The sequence below is a fragment of the Balaenoptera borealis genome (assembly GCF_965194805.1).
Source record: "Balaenoptera borealis genome assembly, chromosome: 6".
Taxonomy (NCBI): Eukaryota; Metazoa; Chordata; class Mammalia; order Artiodactyla; family Balaenopteridae; genus Balaenoptera; species Balaenoptera borealis.
In genome coordinates, this window is record NC_138863.1 from 18,220,881 (window position 1) to 18,236,993 (window position 16,113).

Sequence of the window (16,113 nt, forward strand, 5' to 3'; positions counted from 1 at the left end):
GTACGGAGATCACAGCCCCTGGTTGCACCGAAGGCCTGGTGTCAGATCCCTCCCTCCTCCCACAGACCATTTCTAAAGCAAGGTGGAATTGCCGCTGGAACGACTGCCATCCCCACCCAAGCCTTCAGCTGTGTCTTCTTGGTCTTCCTTCCATTTGTGGAAGGAAAGTCTTCCCTCCAGACCCCAAGAAACCACACAGAGAGTAACGCACATTTAACAGGTTTATACTTACGGTCAGTTTGCCCCTGGGAGCGGGGAGATTAGCCACCATTGCTCAGCCCAGCCAAACTCCAGCTGTCCCACACCTCGGGCTTTATATTTCTCAAAGCACTTTAACACTCAACTCATTTGATCCTCACAAATGGGAGCACGTGGCAAAGTATCAAGCCCACTGTCTTAGTCTGTTCAGGCTGCTATAACAAAATACCATAAACTTGGTGGCTTATAAACAGTGGAAATTTATTTTTCACAGTTCCAGAGGCTGCAAAGACCAAGATCAAGGCACTGGCAGATTAGGTGTCTGGTCAGGGCCTGCTTCTTGGTTCATAGATGGCTCCATCTTGCTATAACCTCACATGGTGGAAGGGCAAGAGATCTCTCTAGGGTCTCTTTTATAAGGGCACTAGTTCCATTCATGAGGTCTTTACCCTCATGACCTAATCACCTCTCAAAGGCCCCACTTCCAAATACTGTCACCTTGGGGGTTTAGGATTTCAACATATGTATTTGCGGGGGGGACTAAACATTCAGACCATAGCCCCCACCCACTTATACAGCCCAGAGAAATTAAGAGACACTCCTCTGGTAATACAGACTTAATCATGCTGCCAATGCAGATCCTCTCCCCTGTATCCTTGCATCTAAGGACATAGCTAAACATAACACTCAGCATGTTTATCTATATCTAGTTCTTATTAACCAGGTTGACCCCTATGACCCACCCTACTTTTTCCCATCATATATTCACTGTGCCTGGCCACTGCAATGCATGGTTCCTGCCTCAAGGCAATTGAAGACTAGTCAGGGAAGTATTGTAAGTCGTAGATACAATGTATTCATGCAATAGATATTTATTGAACACCTGCGTAGCTGACTGCATAGAAGCCCTGCTCCGTGTCCCCTGGCCTGTCTCTGCACCCACATGCAGCTGCAGGTGGACAATATCTGCATGTGCTGACAGCTTCCCACCTCAAGCCATGGGACTCTTCTCATCCAGTGGATTTTCTGGAAGGCCCAGGGAACTTGCCTACCTATGCTCAAGACAGCCTTGAAATATCTGGGATTTAACACCCTCAGAGGCTGCCCTCAACCAGTTAAGGACTTAGTTTAGTGGGTAAAAGTTTCAGCATATCCCTCCCTTGGTGGGGGTCAATCTAAGTTCTACACAGACCCTCAGGGGTCTCCAGCAGGATTCACTCCCAGTTGCTCACTGTGATGGTTAATTTTCTGTGTTAATTTGACTGCACTAAGGGATGCCCAGATAGCTAGGAAAACATTATTCTTGAGTCTGCCTGTGAAGGTGTCTCTGGAAAAGGTTAGCCTTTGAAATCAGTAGATTGAGTAAAGAAGATCACCAATGCAGGTAGACATCATCCAATCCACTGAGGGCCTGAATAGAATAAAGAGGTGGAGGAAGGACAAATTCACTGTCTCTGTGGACTTCCCTGGTGGTCCAGTGGTTAAGACTCTGTGTTTCCACTGCAGGGGCTGCAGGTTCGATCCCTGGTTGGGGAAGTTCCGTATGCTTCACGTGGTGCAGCAAAAAAAAAAAGACATTAAGAATTTGCTCTCTCTGCTTGAGCTGAGATATCCATCTTCTGAGTTTGGTTGGATATCAGTGCTTCTGGTTCTCGGGCCTTTGGACCCAGACTGAATTATACCACCAGCTTGCCTGGTTCTCTCCTTGCAGATGGCGGATCACGGGACTTCTCAACCTCCATAATTATGTGCTTCCCCTTTTCTTCCTTATTTTGGATTATTGAAACAGTTTTTAGTATTCTAGTTTAGTGTATCAACTGTGTTTTTTACTATCTTTCTATGGTTTTTTAAGTGGTTGCTCTAAGGATCAGAGTAGACATGCTTAACTTTTCACAGTCTACTTATAATCACTGGTTTACCATCTCAAGTGGAATGTAGAAATCTCACCAGCATACAGGTCCCGTTAATCTCCCCCATTTCTGTTGTAGTGGTCAATTAGAATCAATTACACCTACATACATTGAAACCTCTATCAGACAACGTTATAATTTTTGCTTTCAACCATCATACATATTTTAAATGATTCAAGAGGGAAAGAATAGTCTATAATATTTACCCAGATATTTCCCATTTCTATTGCCCTCCCTTATTCCTTATGTTTCAGGTTTCCTTCAGATATAATTTCCCTTCTATCCAAAGAACTTCCTTTAGCAATTCTTGAAGAGCAGGTCTGCTGGCAATTAATTAGTTTTTCTTCATCTTCATTTCACTTTCATTCCTGAAGTGCATTTTACTGGATATAGAATCCTGAGTTGACAGTTCCTTTCTTCACCACTTAAAAAATGTTATTACAGGGCTTCCCTGATGGTGCAGTGGTTAAGAATCTGCCTGCCAATGCAGGGGACACGGGTTCAAGACCTGGTCCAGGAAGATCCCACATGCCGTGGAGCAACTAAGCCCGTGCGCCACAACTACTGAGCCTGAGCTCTAGAGCCCGCAAGCCACAACTACAGAGCCCACGTGCCACAACTACTGAAGCCCGCACGCCTAGAGCCCGTGCTCCGCAACAAGAGAAGCCACGACAATGAGAAGCCCGCGCACCACAACGAAGAGTAGCCCCCGCTCACCGCAACTAAAGAAAGCTCGTGCGCAGCAACGAAGACCCAACACAGCCAAAAATAAATAAATTAATTTATTTATTAAAAAAAATGTTATTACACTTCTGGCTCCCATCATTTATAATGAAATATCCACAGTCATTTGGATTATTATTCTCCTTTAAGTGATGTGCTGTTTTTCTTTCAGACTGTTTTCAAGATTTTTTTCTTTGCTTTTAGTTTTTAGAAGTTTGATTATGATGTATCAGGACATGGATTTCTTCGGGTTTATCCTGTTTGGAGTTCACTGAACTTGTTGAATCTGTAGGTTTATGGCTTTTGACAAATGTGGGAAGTTTTCAGCCATGATTTCTTCAAGTAATTTTTTATGTACTACCCTTTTTCTCCTCTCCTTCAGGGACTCCAATGACAGAATGTTAAACTTTGGGTATTGTCCCACAGGTCCCTGAGGCTCTGCTAATTTTCTTCCCCAATGTTTTCTCTCTGTTGTGCTGATTGGATCATTTATATTGATCCATCTTCAACTTAACTAACACTTTCCTCTGTCATTCTTATTCTGTTAGTGAGCCTATCCAGTGAGTTTTTATTTTGGCTATTGTATTTGGTAGTTTTAAATAGCACATAAGAGAAATAAACAGAACAGCTAGTGGTAGGAAATGTGGTTGGAGAAGTAGGCCCAGAACTGACCATATGGGACCTTGAAGGTAATAGTAAAGAGTACTAGTTCTTACACAAAGGGCAGAAGAAAATCACCAGATATTTTAAGGAAATGAATAGAATGATGATTTAAAATTTTAGAAGACCACCTTAGCACTTTTGGAGAATGTACTGATAGAGGGCAAGAGTGGAACAGATAGATCTGTTAGGAAGTATTGTTTTGGTTCAAGGGACACTGTGGTGGCTTGGACTGGGCAACTGCAGAAGGCTGAGCACCTCCAGCTGGCCATGAACTCTACCCGGAGGAGCTTGAGCCTCAAGGGGAATCCAGACCTGCATACTCACCAAGGGAACAGCTTCTGACTCCTCTCACCATGGCAACTGTGCTTCCTTTGCCCAGATCAGTTGCTAGGGTGACACATCAGCACTGAGTGACTGAGCCCCACGATAAGAACTGGTTACCATGGTGTAAAGTCTGCAGACAAGAATCTGCCATTCTTCTCCAGGTTAAGGTCCTTGACTGGCTCTAAATCTAAGGGAAAATCAGGGGCTGGAGAGAAAATCAAACACAGGAGCCAAGGCAAGGCCAGCTGTGGGGCAATTGCTAAGTCACTGTGCCTCAGGACTTGCCCAAATCAAGACTGTTATTAGAGCCTGTTATTTATTGGGGGAGGGGGAGTTTACATTTTAGAGGGGGAATAATCTAGCACATATATACACAAATTCAAAATCCCTTGTTTCCTACTATTTTAGGGCTTCTTTGAACTGTTTTCTTCTCTGAGCAAAATTTGCAGCTGGTTGAAACATTCCTATCCTCCACCCCCTGCAATGCCATCTACAAGGGCAGTTCTAGGACAACCTGCTTCTGAATTTTTAAGTGGGTTTTTGTCAAAACCCTTTCTGTGGGCTTGTCCGGTGGTAGGACAGGTGGCCTCCAGGCAGAGCCTCTGAAGTAAAATATATAGGATCAGAACAGAGAGGACATTTGGAGTCGGGATGTAAAATAGCTCCTTGGTGCAGCTGGAAGCCTGGTTTCTGATCCCTTTCTCTTTCCAGACGTCATTCATAACATGAATGCAGGGCAGGGTAGGACCACAGCTGAAGTGTAATTTTTCCTCATCCACTTCCCCACCATCACCACCTGCCACACTTTATGGTGGTCTTTTTTTCCCTTGGGAAAGGAAATTCCTCCCCTTGAACTACAAGTCCAATAGGCCTGATAACCTGCTTGGTCTTCTGAGGATATTACTCTCAACATTAGGGTCCCCTCCAATGAATAGGGAAAAGAAGTGCAGTATCAATGCACATATAACTTATCATTTTGATAGCTATTTCTCTGGTAGTTTGAAATCTTAAAAGGGAGAAAGAGGGCTTCCCTGGTGGCGCAATGGTTGAGAGTCTGCCTGCCAGTGCAGAGGACACGGGTTCGGGCCCTGGTCTGGGAGGATCCCACGTGCCGCGGAGCAGATGGGCCCGTGAGCCACAATTACTGAGCCTGCGTGTCTGGAGCCTGTGCTCCACAACAAGAGAGGCCGCGATAGTGAGAGGCCCGTGCACCGCGATGAAGAGTGGCCCCTGCTTGCCACAACTAGAGAAAGCCCTCGCACAGAAACGAAGACCCAACACAGCCATAAATTAATTAATTAATTAATTAATTTTTAAAAAAAAATAGCTCTTATAAATGTGTTAATTTACAAGAAAAGACAAACAATTGGGGAACCTCAGTAGAGAAATAGAAACTATAAAAATGAATAAAATTCAAAATCTATAAATGAAAAAATACCATCTCTTATTCATTGAAATTAAATTCATTGAATGAGTTTAATAGCAGGCTGGATGCAGCAGAAGGAAAGATCAAGTTAATAGAAATTATCCAAACAGAAGCACTGGGAGAAACAAGACACAGAGTCTAAGACCTGTAGGATAATAGCAAGTAGTCTAACATATGTGTAGTAGGAATTTTAGAAGGAGAGGAGAGGAGAGACACAATGGGAACAAAAAGTGTTTGAAGGTATAATGTCTAAAAATTTGCCAGTATGGTTGAACTACATCAACACACACATAAAGAAGCTCAGCAAACCCCATGCAGGATAAATACAGAAAGGACACATATAGGCACATCATAACTAAGTTGCTGAAAACCAAAAGAAATAGGAAAATATTTAAAGTGGACAGAGAAAAAGATGTATCTCTTTCAGAGGGACAACACTAAAAATGAAGGCAATCTTTTAGACCATAGAAGCCAGAAGACAATAGAATAATATCTTTATGCTGAAAGAAAAGAGTTAAACCCCAAATTCTATACATAGTGGAAACATCTTTTTAAAATGAAGGAGAAATGGAGATTTTTTTTTTTAGGGTTTTTAGAAATTAATTTATTTTATTTATCTATTTTTGGCTGCGTTGGGTCTTCGTTGCTGCCCACGGGCTTTCTCTAGTTGTGGAGAGTGGGGGCTGCTCTGCGTTGCAGTGCGTGGGCTTCTCATTGCGGTGGCTTCTCTTGTTGCAGGGCACGGGCTCTAGGCGCACGGGCTTCAGTAATTGTGGCTCACGGGCTTAGTTGCTCTGCGGCATGTGGAATCTTCCCAGACCAGGACTCGAACCCGTGTCCCCTGCATTGGCAGGCAGATTCTTAACCACTGAGCCATCAGGGAAGCCCTGGAGATATTTTTAAATAAGCAAAAAGTATGAGAAATCGTTGTCAGCAGACCTGCACAAGAAATGCCAAAGGGAGCTCTTCAACCTGAAAGAAAATGATCTCAGATAGAAACTGCAATCTGAAGGAAGAAATAAAGAACATACACCAGAAATGGGAAATATGTGAGTAAATATAAAAGACTATTTTTTCTTACTATCTTTAAAAGTCTACTGACTTACTAAGGCAAAATAAGTTTTAAAAGTATTGTGTGGTTTACAAAATATGTAGAAATAAAATATATAACAATAATACACAATGGGAGGGACAAATGAATTATATTGTCATAAAGTTTATACATTTTGAGTGTTGTGACATAATATTAACTTAAAGTAGTTGTGATAAATTAAGGATGCTCAGTGTCGTTTCTAGAGCAACCTCTTAAAATAATACAAAGGAGTACAGCTAAAAAGTCAGTAGATAAAGTTAAATACTAAAAATTATTTGATTATTCCAAAAGAAAGGAGAGAAGGAGAAACAAAGGAAGATAAAACAGGTAAGACAAATAGAAAACAAATAACAAAATGGCAGAATTAATCCCAAACATATCAATAATTACATTAAACATAAATAACTAAATAATTCAATTAAAAGGCAAAGATTGCCAGTCTAGATTACAAAAAAAAATAAGGAAAACAAACTATATCTTGTCTACAAGAGATATAAATTTTTTTTTACTTTCTGCACAAAGTGTAAAGGTTTTTTTTTTTATTTATATGTAACATAAGCAAAATTATTTGTCAATAAATTTCACATTCTGATTCTTTCCACTGCCAATCACCTTAGTTCCTCCAAAGCCATAAACAAGAGATATACTTTAAATATAATGACAGAGATAACTTGAAAGCAAGATAATGGAAAAAGACATGCCATGAAAATGCTAACCAACAGGAAGCTGGTGTGGCCATCTCAATATCAGAAAAAGCAATTAAGGACTCCCCTGGTGGTGCAATGGTTAAGAATCCGCCTGCCAATGCAGGGGACATGGGTTCGAGCCCTGGTCAGGGAAGATCCCACATGCCATGGCGCAACTAAGCCCATGAGCCACAACTACTGAGCCTGCATGCCACAACTACTGAAGCCCTCATGCCTAGAGCCCGTGCTCCACAGCAAGAGAAGCCACCACAATGAGAAGCCCGCACACTGCAAAGAAGAGTAGACTCTGCTCACCGCAACTAGAGAAAGCCCGCATGCAGCAGCAAGACCCAATGCAGCCAAAAATAAATAAATAAATTTATACAAAAAACTATACTCCAATAAAAAATTTTTAAAAAAAGAAAAAGCAGGCTTAAGATAAAGAGTATTACTAGAGATAAAGAGGGATATTTCATAATGATAAAAGGATCAAACCCTTAAGAGGATATAAAAATCCAAAATGTGGATGCATCAAGTAACAGTTTTAAAAAACATAAAGCAAAATTGATAGAACCTAAAGGAAAGATAGACAATTCCACAAATGTATTTGATTATAGTGGATAGATCAAGCAGAAAAAGGTAAATACAAATATGAAAAAATTCAACATTAAACAATATGACTTACTTGACATTTATAGAACACTAAAACCAACAATAGCAAAATACATATTCTTTTCACATGTGCATGGAACACTCACCAAGATAGAGTATCGGCTGATCCATGAAACAAATTCAATAAGTCAAAATAATTGAAGTCATACAAAGCGTGTTCCCACACCACAATGAAATTCAAAAATAAATAAATAAAAGCAAAAAAAAAAACAACTTAAAAAGTCCCCAATAGTAACATCCTTCTAAATAATCCTTGGGTCTAAGAAGTCACAAGAAAAATTAGAAAATATTTACCGTTGATAATTAAAACACAAAAAAACTAATGCTTAGAGGAAAATGTATAGATTTACATGACTATTGCAAAGAAGAAAACATTTAAATCAATGATCTCAGTTACCAACTAAAGAAGCTAGAAAAAAATAAGAAGTGAAACTCAAAAAAATAGAAGGAAATAATAATAAAGACTGGAAATCAATAAAATGGGCAAAACAATAGAGAAAAAGCAATAAGACCAAAAGTCAGTTCTTTAAAATGATCAATAATATTTATAAATCTCTAGCTACACTGATGAAGAAGAAAGAAAAATACGAAGTATCAAAATCAGGAATTTAAAAAGTGAAACTTCAAATTTCCACAGCTATTAAAAGGATAATAAAGAAATATTATGAATATCTTTATGCAAACAAATGTGGTAACGAATATTATGAACAAATTTCTTGAAAAATTCAAGTTTCCAAAAGAGACATGAAAAGAAATAGAATATCTGAATAGCTAAAGAAATTGAAATTGTAATAAAACTTGCTCACAAAGAAACTCCAGGCCCATACACTCAAAGAAATAATATCACTCATACAGAAACTCTTTCAGAGCATAACAAAAGAGGGAATGCTTTCTGACCAAATTTATTGGGTCAGCATAACTGAACATTTGGAAAAAAAACATAGGAGAAAATCTTTGTAACTTTGGGATAGGCAAACATTTCTAAGAACACGGAAAACATTAGCCATAAAAGATAAAATTAATAAATTGAACTTTCTTGAAATTAAATTATTTTGCTCTTCAAAAAACACTATTAAGAAAATTAGGGACTTCCCTGGTGGTCCAGTGGTAAAGAATCCACCTTACAATGCAGGGGACGTGGGTTCCATCCCTGGTCAGAGAACTAAGATCCCACATGCCGCGGGGGAACTAAGCCCGCACAACACAACTACTGAGCTGGGCACCTCAACGAGAGAGCCCGCGCACCACAGCTACAGAGCCCACGTACCCTGGAGCCCTCGCGCCACAGCTAGAGAGAGAAAACCCGCAGGCCACAACTAGAGAGAAGCCCACACGTCACAACGAAAGATCCTGCATGCCTCAATGAAGATCCCGAGTGCTGCAACTAAGACCTGACACAGCCAAAAAAGAAAATAAATAAATAAAATAAATAAATATTTTTTTAAAAGTTTGGCAAAAGAAAATTAAAATGAAATGCTCAGAGTTGGAGAAAATATTCACAAACCATTAATCTGTTAAAGGAGTTGTAACCAGAAGTATTAGAGAATTATGTAAATTAGGGAATAGTAAATATTTTTAGACATTGTGTTTGTTTCCAATTTCTGCTGTAACAAATTGCCTCAAATTTAGTGGCCAAAAACAATTTTGTTACCTTACAGTTCTGGAAGTCAGAAGTCTAAAATCAAAATGTCAGCAGGGCTGTGCTCCTTTTGGAGGTTTAAAGGGAGAATACATATTCTTACCTTTTCAGCTTCTAGAGGCTGTTTGCATTCTTGGCTTGTGGGCCCTTCCTTGCACCATTCCAGCCTCTTGCTTCCAACATTATATCTCCCACTACTGACTCTGACCCTCCTGCTTCTTTCTATAAAGACCTTTGTGATTATATTGGACATACTCAGAAAATCCAGGATATTCTCCCCATCTGAAGTGAATCACCTTCTAAGGTTAATCACACCTGTAAAATCCCTTTTACCACGTAAAGTAACATATTCACAGGTTCCAGGGATTCGGACGTGGACATCTTTGGGGGTCATTACTCAGCCTACCGTAAATATCTTAATGGTATTTTGGTTATGTAGAAAACTATCATTAATTCTAGAAGATGCATATTGAATTATTTAGGAGTGAAATGTCATGATGTCTGTAAATTACTTTTAAATACTTCAGCAAGAAAAAGAAGAAATTGTGACAAAAATATTTTATTTATTTATTTATATTTGGCTGCATTGGGTCTTTGTTGCTGCGCGCGGGCCTTCTCTAGTTGCGGGGAGCGGGGGCTACTCTTCGTTGTGGTGCACGGGCTTCTCAATGTGGTGGCCTCTCTTGCTGCGGAGCGTGGCCTCTAGGCGCATGGGGTTCAGTAGTTGTGCCACACGGGCTCGGTAGTTGTGGCTCGCAGGCTCTAGAGCGCAGGCCCAGTAGCTGTGGCGCACGGGCTTCGTTGCTCCGCGGCATGTGGGATCCTCCCGGACCAGGGATCGAACCCATGTGCCCTGCATTAGCAGGCGGATTCCTAACCACTGCGCCACCAGGGAAGTCCCATGACAAAATCTCAATAATTGTTACGTCTGGGTGGTAGGTATATTCATGCTTCATGTTTATTTATTTGAGTCTTCTCTTTTTTAATATTTGAAATTTTTCATAATAAAATTTTAAGCTTAATGAAAAAAAAATATTGAAATGCCAGTCTAGGGCTTAGGAAGCTCACATATTAGCCTGTAACTAAACATGAGTGGAAGCAAGGGATCGGTTATTTAATAGTTACTTAGCTAGTTATTGCAGTAGCTCTATGAAAAAGAGTACAGTGGTTTGAACCTGGGCGATGGCAGTGGATGTGGAGAAGTAATGGATGTGCATATACTCAGCAGGTCAAACCCATGATTGCTGACGGTTTTAAGGCGGGTAAGGGTGAAGTAAGCATCAGGATAATAAAAATAGACTAGATTCATTGAGTGCCGACTATCCAGTCGCTGTTCATATTTAATCCTCGCAACAAACCCATGAAGCAGGTACAATTCGCAGCCACATTTTACATGCAATCCGTTTTTCCAGGCTTGGGATTGGGAGTTGAGGCGGTAGTCCTCGGGATCTGGTTTATGTAAAAACGAGTGGGCTCCTGGGAGTAGGGTGGGGTGGCCTGTGGGGAGGTAGGGAAGTAAGGGTTGGGTAGGCGTCCGCAGGGGCAGGGCCCGCCGGCCATTGGTCCAGCTGCCAAGGGAGCTTTGTGCAGATCCAGTCTCGCTAGCGGGTGGAAAGCGACGGCCCCGCTCAGTCCCTCCAGCAGCTGTCTCTACCTTATCTGCGACTTAGGTGGGGAGCCAGCGCACCAAGCCCGGGAGGATGCAGCGCCCGCTGTGGCCTGGGGGCTTCCGGGGGCTCTGGCTGCTCCTCGTCTTCCTGCTGCTGAAGAGCCGCCCAGGGAGCGGCAGCGACGTTAGTGATCACGGTCAGGAGGAAACCTGGCGGGTGCGGGCAGGGCCAGAGAGCGACTCTGAGAGAAGTGGGTCCGGGGGCCTCAAGGTTAGGAACTTAGGAGGAAAGGAATCTGTTTGGGGGGGCGAGAAGAGAAAAATGCGCAGAAAAGAGGCGCAGGCTCGGCGTGGGGCTCGGTATATGGGGTATGGACTTAGGAGAAGCGGACTCGGGAAGATTGGGGATTCGGGAGAAGGACGGAAAAACACAGGGGCAGAGGGAAGTAAAACCGGCCTGGGCGGCCGCAAGAGAACCAAGATGCGCTGAGGGGCCAGGGAAGAGATGCCCATGGCTGAGGGATAGTCAGGGGACCAGGATCTCTGGACAGTAGGAGCAGGGACCGCGGGTATCGGGCTCCGGAGAGAAGGCTGGGCCGAGGGATGAGGCAAGGCTTCTTTATAAGCCCCTAGAGCCTGGTGTTCGCGATCCAATTTCCGGTAAGAACGGGAAGGCTAGGATGGGGTAAAAAAGGATGGAGGGGGAAAGGGTCCATCCTCTTCCTCCCCCTTCACTCTGCGCCAACCGGGTGGACCATCGCTGACACGTCTGAGCAGCCAGAGACCGACTGCGCAGACTCGAGGATTCCAGCGCCCTGCGCTTGGGGCAGGCGCAAACTCCTATCCTGATGCCAGCTCTCCTCGCCCGATTCTTGGGTTTAGAGGCCAATGCAGAGGACTCGCGAAAAACTGTAGGAGGAGACCTGGGGGCGGGGCGCGTGGGGTGGGAGAGGACCGGCAAGACTTGTGGGGATGACTCGCTCTCTTTACTGCCCGGAGCCGCCTCCATGCCAGGCTTTGGCCACCGCTCAGCACCACGGACAGCGCCAGGTGCCCTGTGGGTCTGACTGAGGGTGTCTGGGTCACCACTTTTCTATCAGTTCTGGGAGCGCTGCTTCAGAGAAGATCTCTCCTTCCAGAAGCTATTTTCCTTCTCAATATTAGGTTCTGCTCCTTCCTAAAGCCAGGAAAATGATATTAGGATCCATCTGACTGGGGAGGAGAATTTCCTTTTTATAATGACTCATGGTAGTTCCACTATAGGAAAACAAACAAACAAACAAACAAACAAAAAACCCAGACTCCAACCCTACCCCATTTACCTGGAATGAGGAAAGTGTGTATAGCATTAGGAATTATCTCCACCCCCGTCCTTCCCTTATGCACAGATGGGCAAACTGTGGCTTTCAGGGCAAGGATCCAGACAGTCAAACGCTATACATACCAATACTTTCTTCCTCAAAGAATTCCAGGCGTCCTCTCCAATCCCCTCCAGGCTTCAAAGCCTTCCCTGAATGCAGTTCACCTGCTTTCCATGCCCTACCTGTTCACCTGATTATCCATTGTATGTGTGTAGCTTTCTGAGTCTCTTCTTACCTCACCCTCCACAGGCTGACTGTGGAGCTTGGTTCTTACCTGGAAGTTGGTACCAAAGGTGAATGAAGTGCAGGGGCTGAAGAACAGGGCAGGTGGTGACGGGGGAAAGAAAAATGAAAAGGAGGACTTGAAAGGACGTGGGGGTCTGGTGAGGGGGACAGAGACCACTGAACCCAAGGATGATAGTGGAAGGAAGCTGCTTTCCTTCAGCTGGGATTTGGAAGGCTTCTGGTCAAGCTCCTTTCTCACAGCACTATTTTGCCCTTAGATGGTCAGGGCCAAGTGGGAGTGGGGCACCTCTGGACCCTCCAAGGATTTACCTCTCCAGTCTTCCAGCAGTTGCAAGTTGTACTCCAGCAGATTATGCCCCAAGGTGAGTAAGAGCTGGAGAAGAGAGGCTGAGGCTTGATCAGATACAGGGGTATAGTGAGGGGCTTTTTGATCTGAGAACAGGCTTTTATCCCCAAATGTCTCTACTTGACACTTTCCTGTCATGCTTACCTCATGGAGAGTTGGGAGAGACCAAAATGGGGATGGAGCTAGAAGGGCAGGCTGTTTGCCCTTGAACACCCTGGAAGGGCCCAGCAGAGGCTTCTAGAAGAAGCCCCTGGAAGAGGTCAGCATCTAACTCCTTGGGACTAGCCCCAACTCCAGGCACTATCTGAGTTTTTCCAGAGCCAGGAATCCTTAAGTTCTCAGCCAGGAGAATACACACACACACACACACACACACACACACACACCCCTAAGCCTCTGAGTAGGAAGCAGAGCAAATTGTATGACAAACAGAAGAGAGGAAGGAAGGGGAGTGGGGACTCCCTTGAAGACAGATGGCTGACCCTTCCTTAGAGCAGAGTTTCATGAATGGGAGAAGAGTCAGATAGGAAATCTGGCTTGAGTTCATGTTACTACTACCTCTACTGATGTCTAATATGTGAAAAATGCCTTAGGGTAGTGGTTCTCAAAGTGCACCCCCAGACCAGTAGCATCAGCATCACCAGGAGACTTGCTGGAAATGCTAATTCATGACCTTCACCCCAGACCTCCTGAATCAGAAACTCTAGGAGGGAGGAACAGCAATCTGTGTTTTCACAAGCCGTGCAGGAGGTTCTGATGTACTCTCAAGTTTGGGAATCACTGCCTTACAGTTTTCTCCTCACTCTGCGCATCCCTAATCTCATTTAATTTTCACAATAGCATCAAATGAGTCAGCAAAAAGAGTGTAGTCCTAATCCTAACTGAATGTTTATTATATGCCAGGCACTGTGCTAAGCAAATTTTATATGCCATCTCATTTAATTTTCTCCACAAATTGTGATCCTTTGGCTACTTGAGGGAGAGGGGGAGTGTTGACCTCACTCTGGTCTCTGGAGTGGGCCAGTCAGAGCATCCCAGGTATTAATTCACCACATCCTTTCAACCTGCAGGTTTGTTCTGGAAGGATGACATGACCCAGGATGTGATGACACAGAAGATGGGGCACATTGGCAAACTCCACTCCCAGGATCCATGTGTGAGGATCGGGCAGGCAGCCTTTCCCACCAAAACCATCGGAGTGAGGTGTGTGAAGCCTATGGTCAGTCCATGCTGTCTGGTGGACAGAGAGAGCAGGGAGGGAACGGGTATTAAAACTGCAGGTAAGAGCTGCCAGGAGCACTCTGAGAATGACTCAGAAGTCCTGTCTGGGATCTGCAGGAAACAGTTCCATGAACCACTAGTGACATCTGCAAAGGGAGACGAGGGAGGTGCTAGCAAGCCTAGGTCCCATTTGTCATCCCCATCTCTTCTAGGGGCAAGCAAGGGGAGAAACTTCGACTCCTATTCCCCAAGGTGAGACTCATGTGTCTTCTCAAGACTTTTAAAGCCCTGACTTTGGGTCCCATCTCTTTCCCTCTGGGGCCCTGTCACCCTTTTCTGCCTACTTCTTGACTCCTGGCTTCCCTCCTCACAGACCCCAATGGTCAAGGTGAACAGGGATCAGTGCTTTACCTCCAAAGTGGTTTCGAAGGCCCTGAAACGAGAGGTGACCAACCCTGTCAAGGTGAGGGGCTCGCTTTTTCTAGGGAAGTTGGAATCACCAAGGACATGTTTAAATGAGGGAGGCAGGTGTGAAGGAGGGGAATGGGTATTGGTGTGTGAACAGAGAAGCTGAAGAACAGATCTTTCCCAATTGAAGGGTATCCCCATTTTCCTGTCTCTCTCAGACTACTTGTGGGCATCCATATGAAAGGTTGGGGGGCATGATGCAGGTGCTGGCAGTCTCTAAGGATGAAATGATCTATAGGATCATTCACACGCACTGAGTTTACAAAGGCATAGAAAACTGCAGAGTTTTCAATGTTAAGTAAAAAGTCCTCCTTTTCTCCATGTACTCCCTTGTATATAGCAAGTGTTGGAAAGCTCCTTTGGATGAATGGCAGACGTAGCCCAGAGGCCTTCACATTCACCTCTTCCCCACCTTGCTCTACTCTGTGGCCTGGGCAAGTCAACTGGGCAAGGCTCTGAGTTATCTACCTAGGATGCTTGAACTCTTCAGAATCCAGATTGAAAACACCCATGTAGCACTCCCATCTATCTATAGATGAGACATTGGGGCCCAGGCTGGTCAAGCAACTTACTCAAGGCTGCATAGCAAGTTCATGGCAGAGCTAAGACTGGACTCAGGTCGCCTGATTCCCAGCCCCTTCCCCTGCACAGTCCCTGCCCTTCCTCGCAGGGACTGCAGTGTGGGTTGTGCTGCCCCAAACATCAGACTCCTCCACATTGACAAAAGTCCTTTTTTGAACTAAGACCTAAATTACAAGAAGGTGGCAGCCAGTGGAAGATATGAAGGAAGGGCCTCCCAGGAAGAGGGCACCGCAATGACAAATGCCCTGAGAGAAGGATACCATGGCAAGACTGAGGGAAAGTCCGTGGTAGAACATTAGGTTGGAGAAGTAGGCTCGGGGTTGACCACACAGGGGCTCATAAGTCATGGTGAAAGTTTGGATTTTATTCCAAGGGTAGTAGCAAGTTAACTAGGAAATTTTAAGGACGGGGATGTAATAATGTGATATGATTTTAAAAGGTCACTCTAACGGTATCAGGGATGGATTGTGAGAAGAGCGAGAGTGAAAACTGAGAGTCCTGTAAAGAGCTGATCATCCTGGTCCAGGGGAGACGGAGGTGGCTTGGTCTGGGGTGGTGGCAGCAGAGCCGGCACTGTCAGCTAGCCACGTGCTCCATCCAGGGGCAGCCTGCACCTCTGGGGGCTTCTAGCCTCTCATACTCTCCTAGGAAACCAGTTCCTACTCCCATAAGATGGCAGCTGAGCTTCCTAAGCTTAGGTTGGTCACTGGGTCCACACACTCAGAGCTAAGTGACAGACCCACCTGTGAGAGACCGGTCGCTGCGGTGCCTTCATGAAAGCAAACAAGGTGCTGCCATTCTTCTCCAGCCTGAGCCCAAGGGAAAATCAGCGGACGAGAACTCTATGAATTCTGTGTGGGAGCAAAGGGGACAGGCACTCAGTCGATGGGTTGAGTCACTGTGAGCTGACTCAAATCAGGCTGTTATTGCAGCATTTGGGGGAGAG

At 44.3% G+C, this 16,113-nt stretch overlaps 1 protein-coding gene across 1 annotated transcript in view; it reads left to right on the forward strand.

Moving 5' to 3' along the window:
• The first annotated feature begins 11,953 nt into the window (after positions 1-11,953).
• Positions 11,954-16,113, forward strand: part of PTPRN (protein tyrosine phosphatase receptor type N) — a 31,972-nt gene continuing 27,812 nt past the window's right edge. Inside the window, exons 1-4 of the mRNA XM_082396686.1 lie at positions 11,954-12,912; positions 13,967-14,099; positions 14,330-14,369; positions 14,491-14,580. Of these exons, the coding sequence (XP_082252812.1) occupies positions 14,049-14,099; positions 14,330-14,369; positions 14,491-14,580 (181 nt within the window). The 5' untranslated portion in view covers positions 11,954-12,912; positions 13,967-14,048. The remainder of the gene's footprint in view (positions 12,913-13,966; positions 14,100-14,329; positions 14,370-14,490; positions 14,581-16,113) is intronic.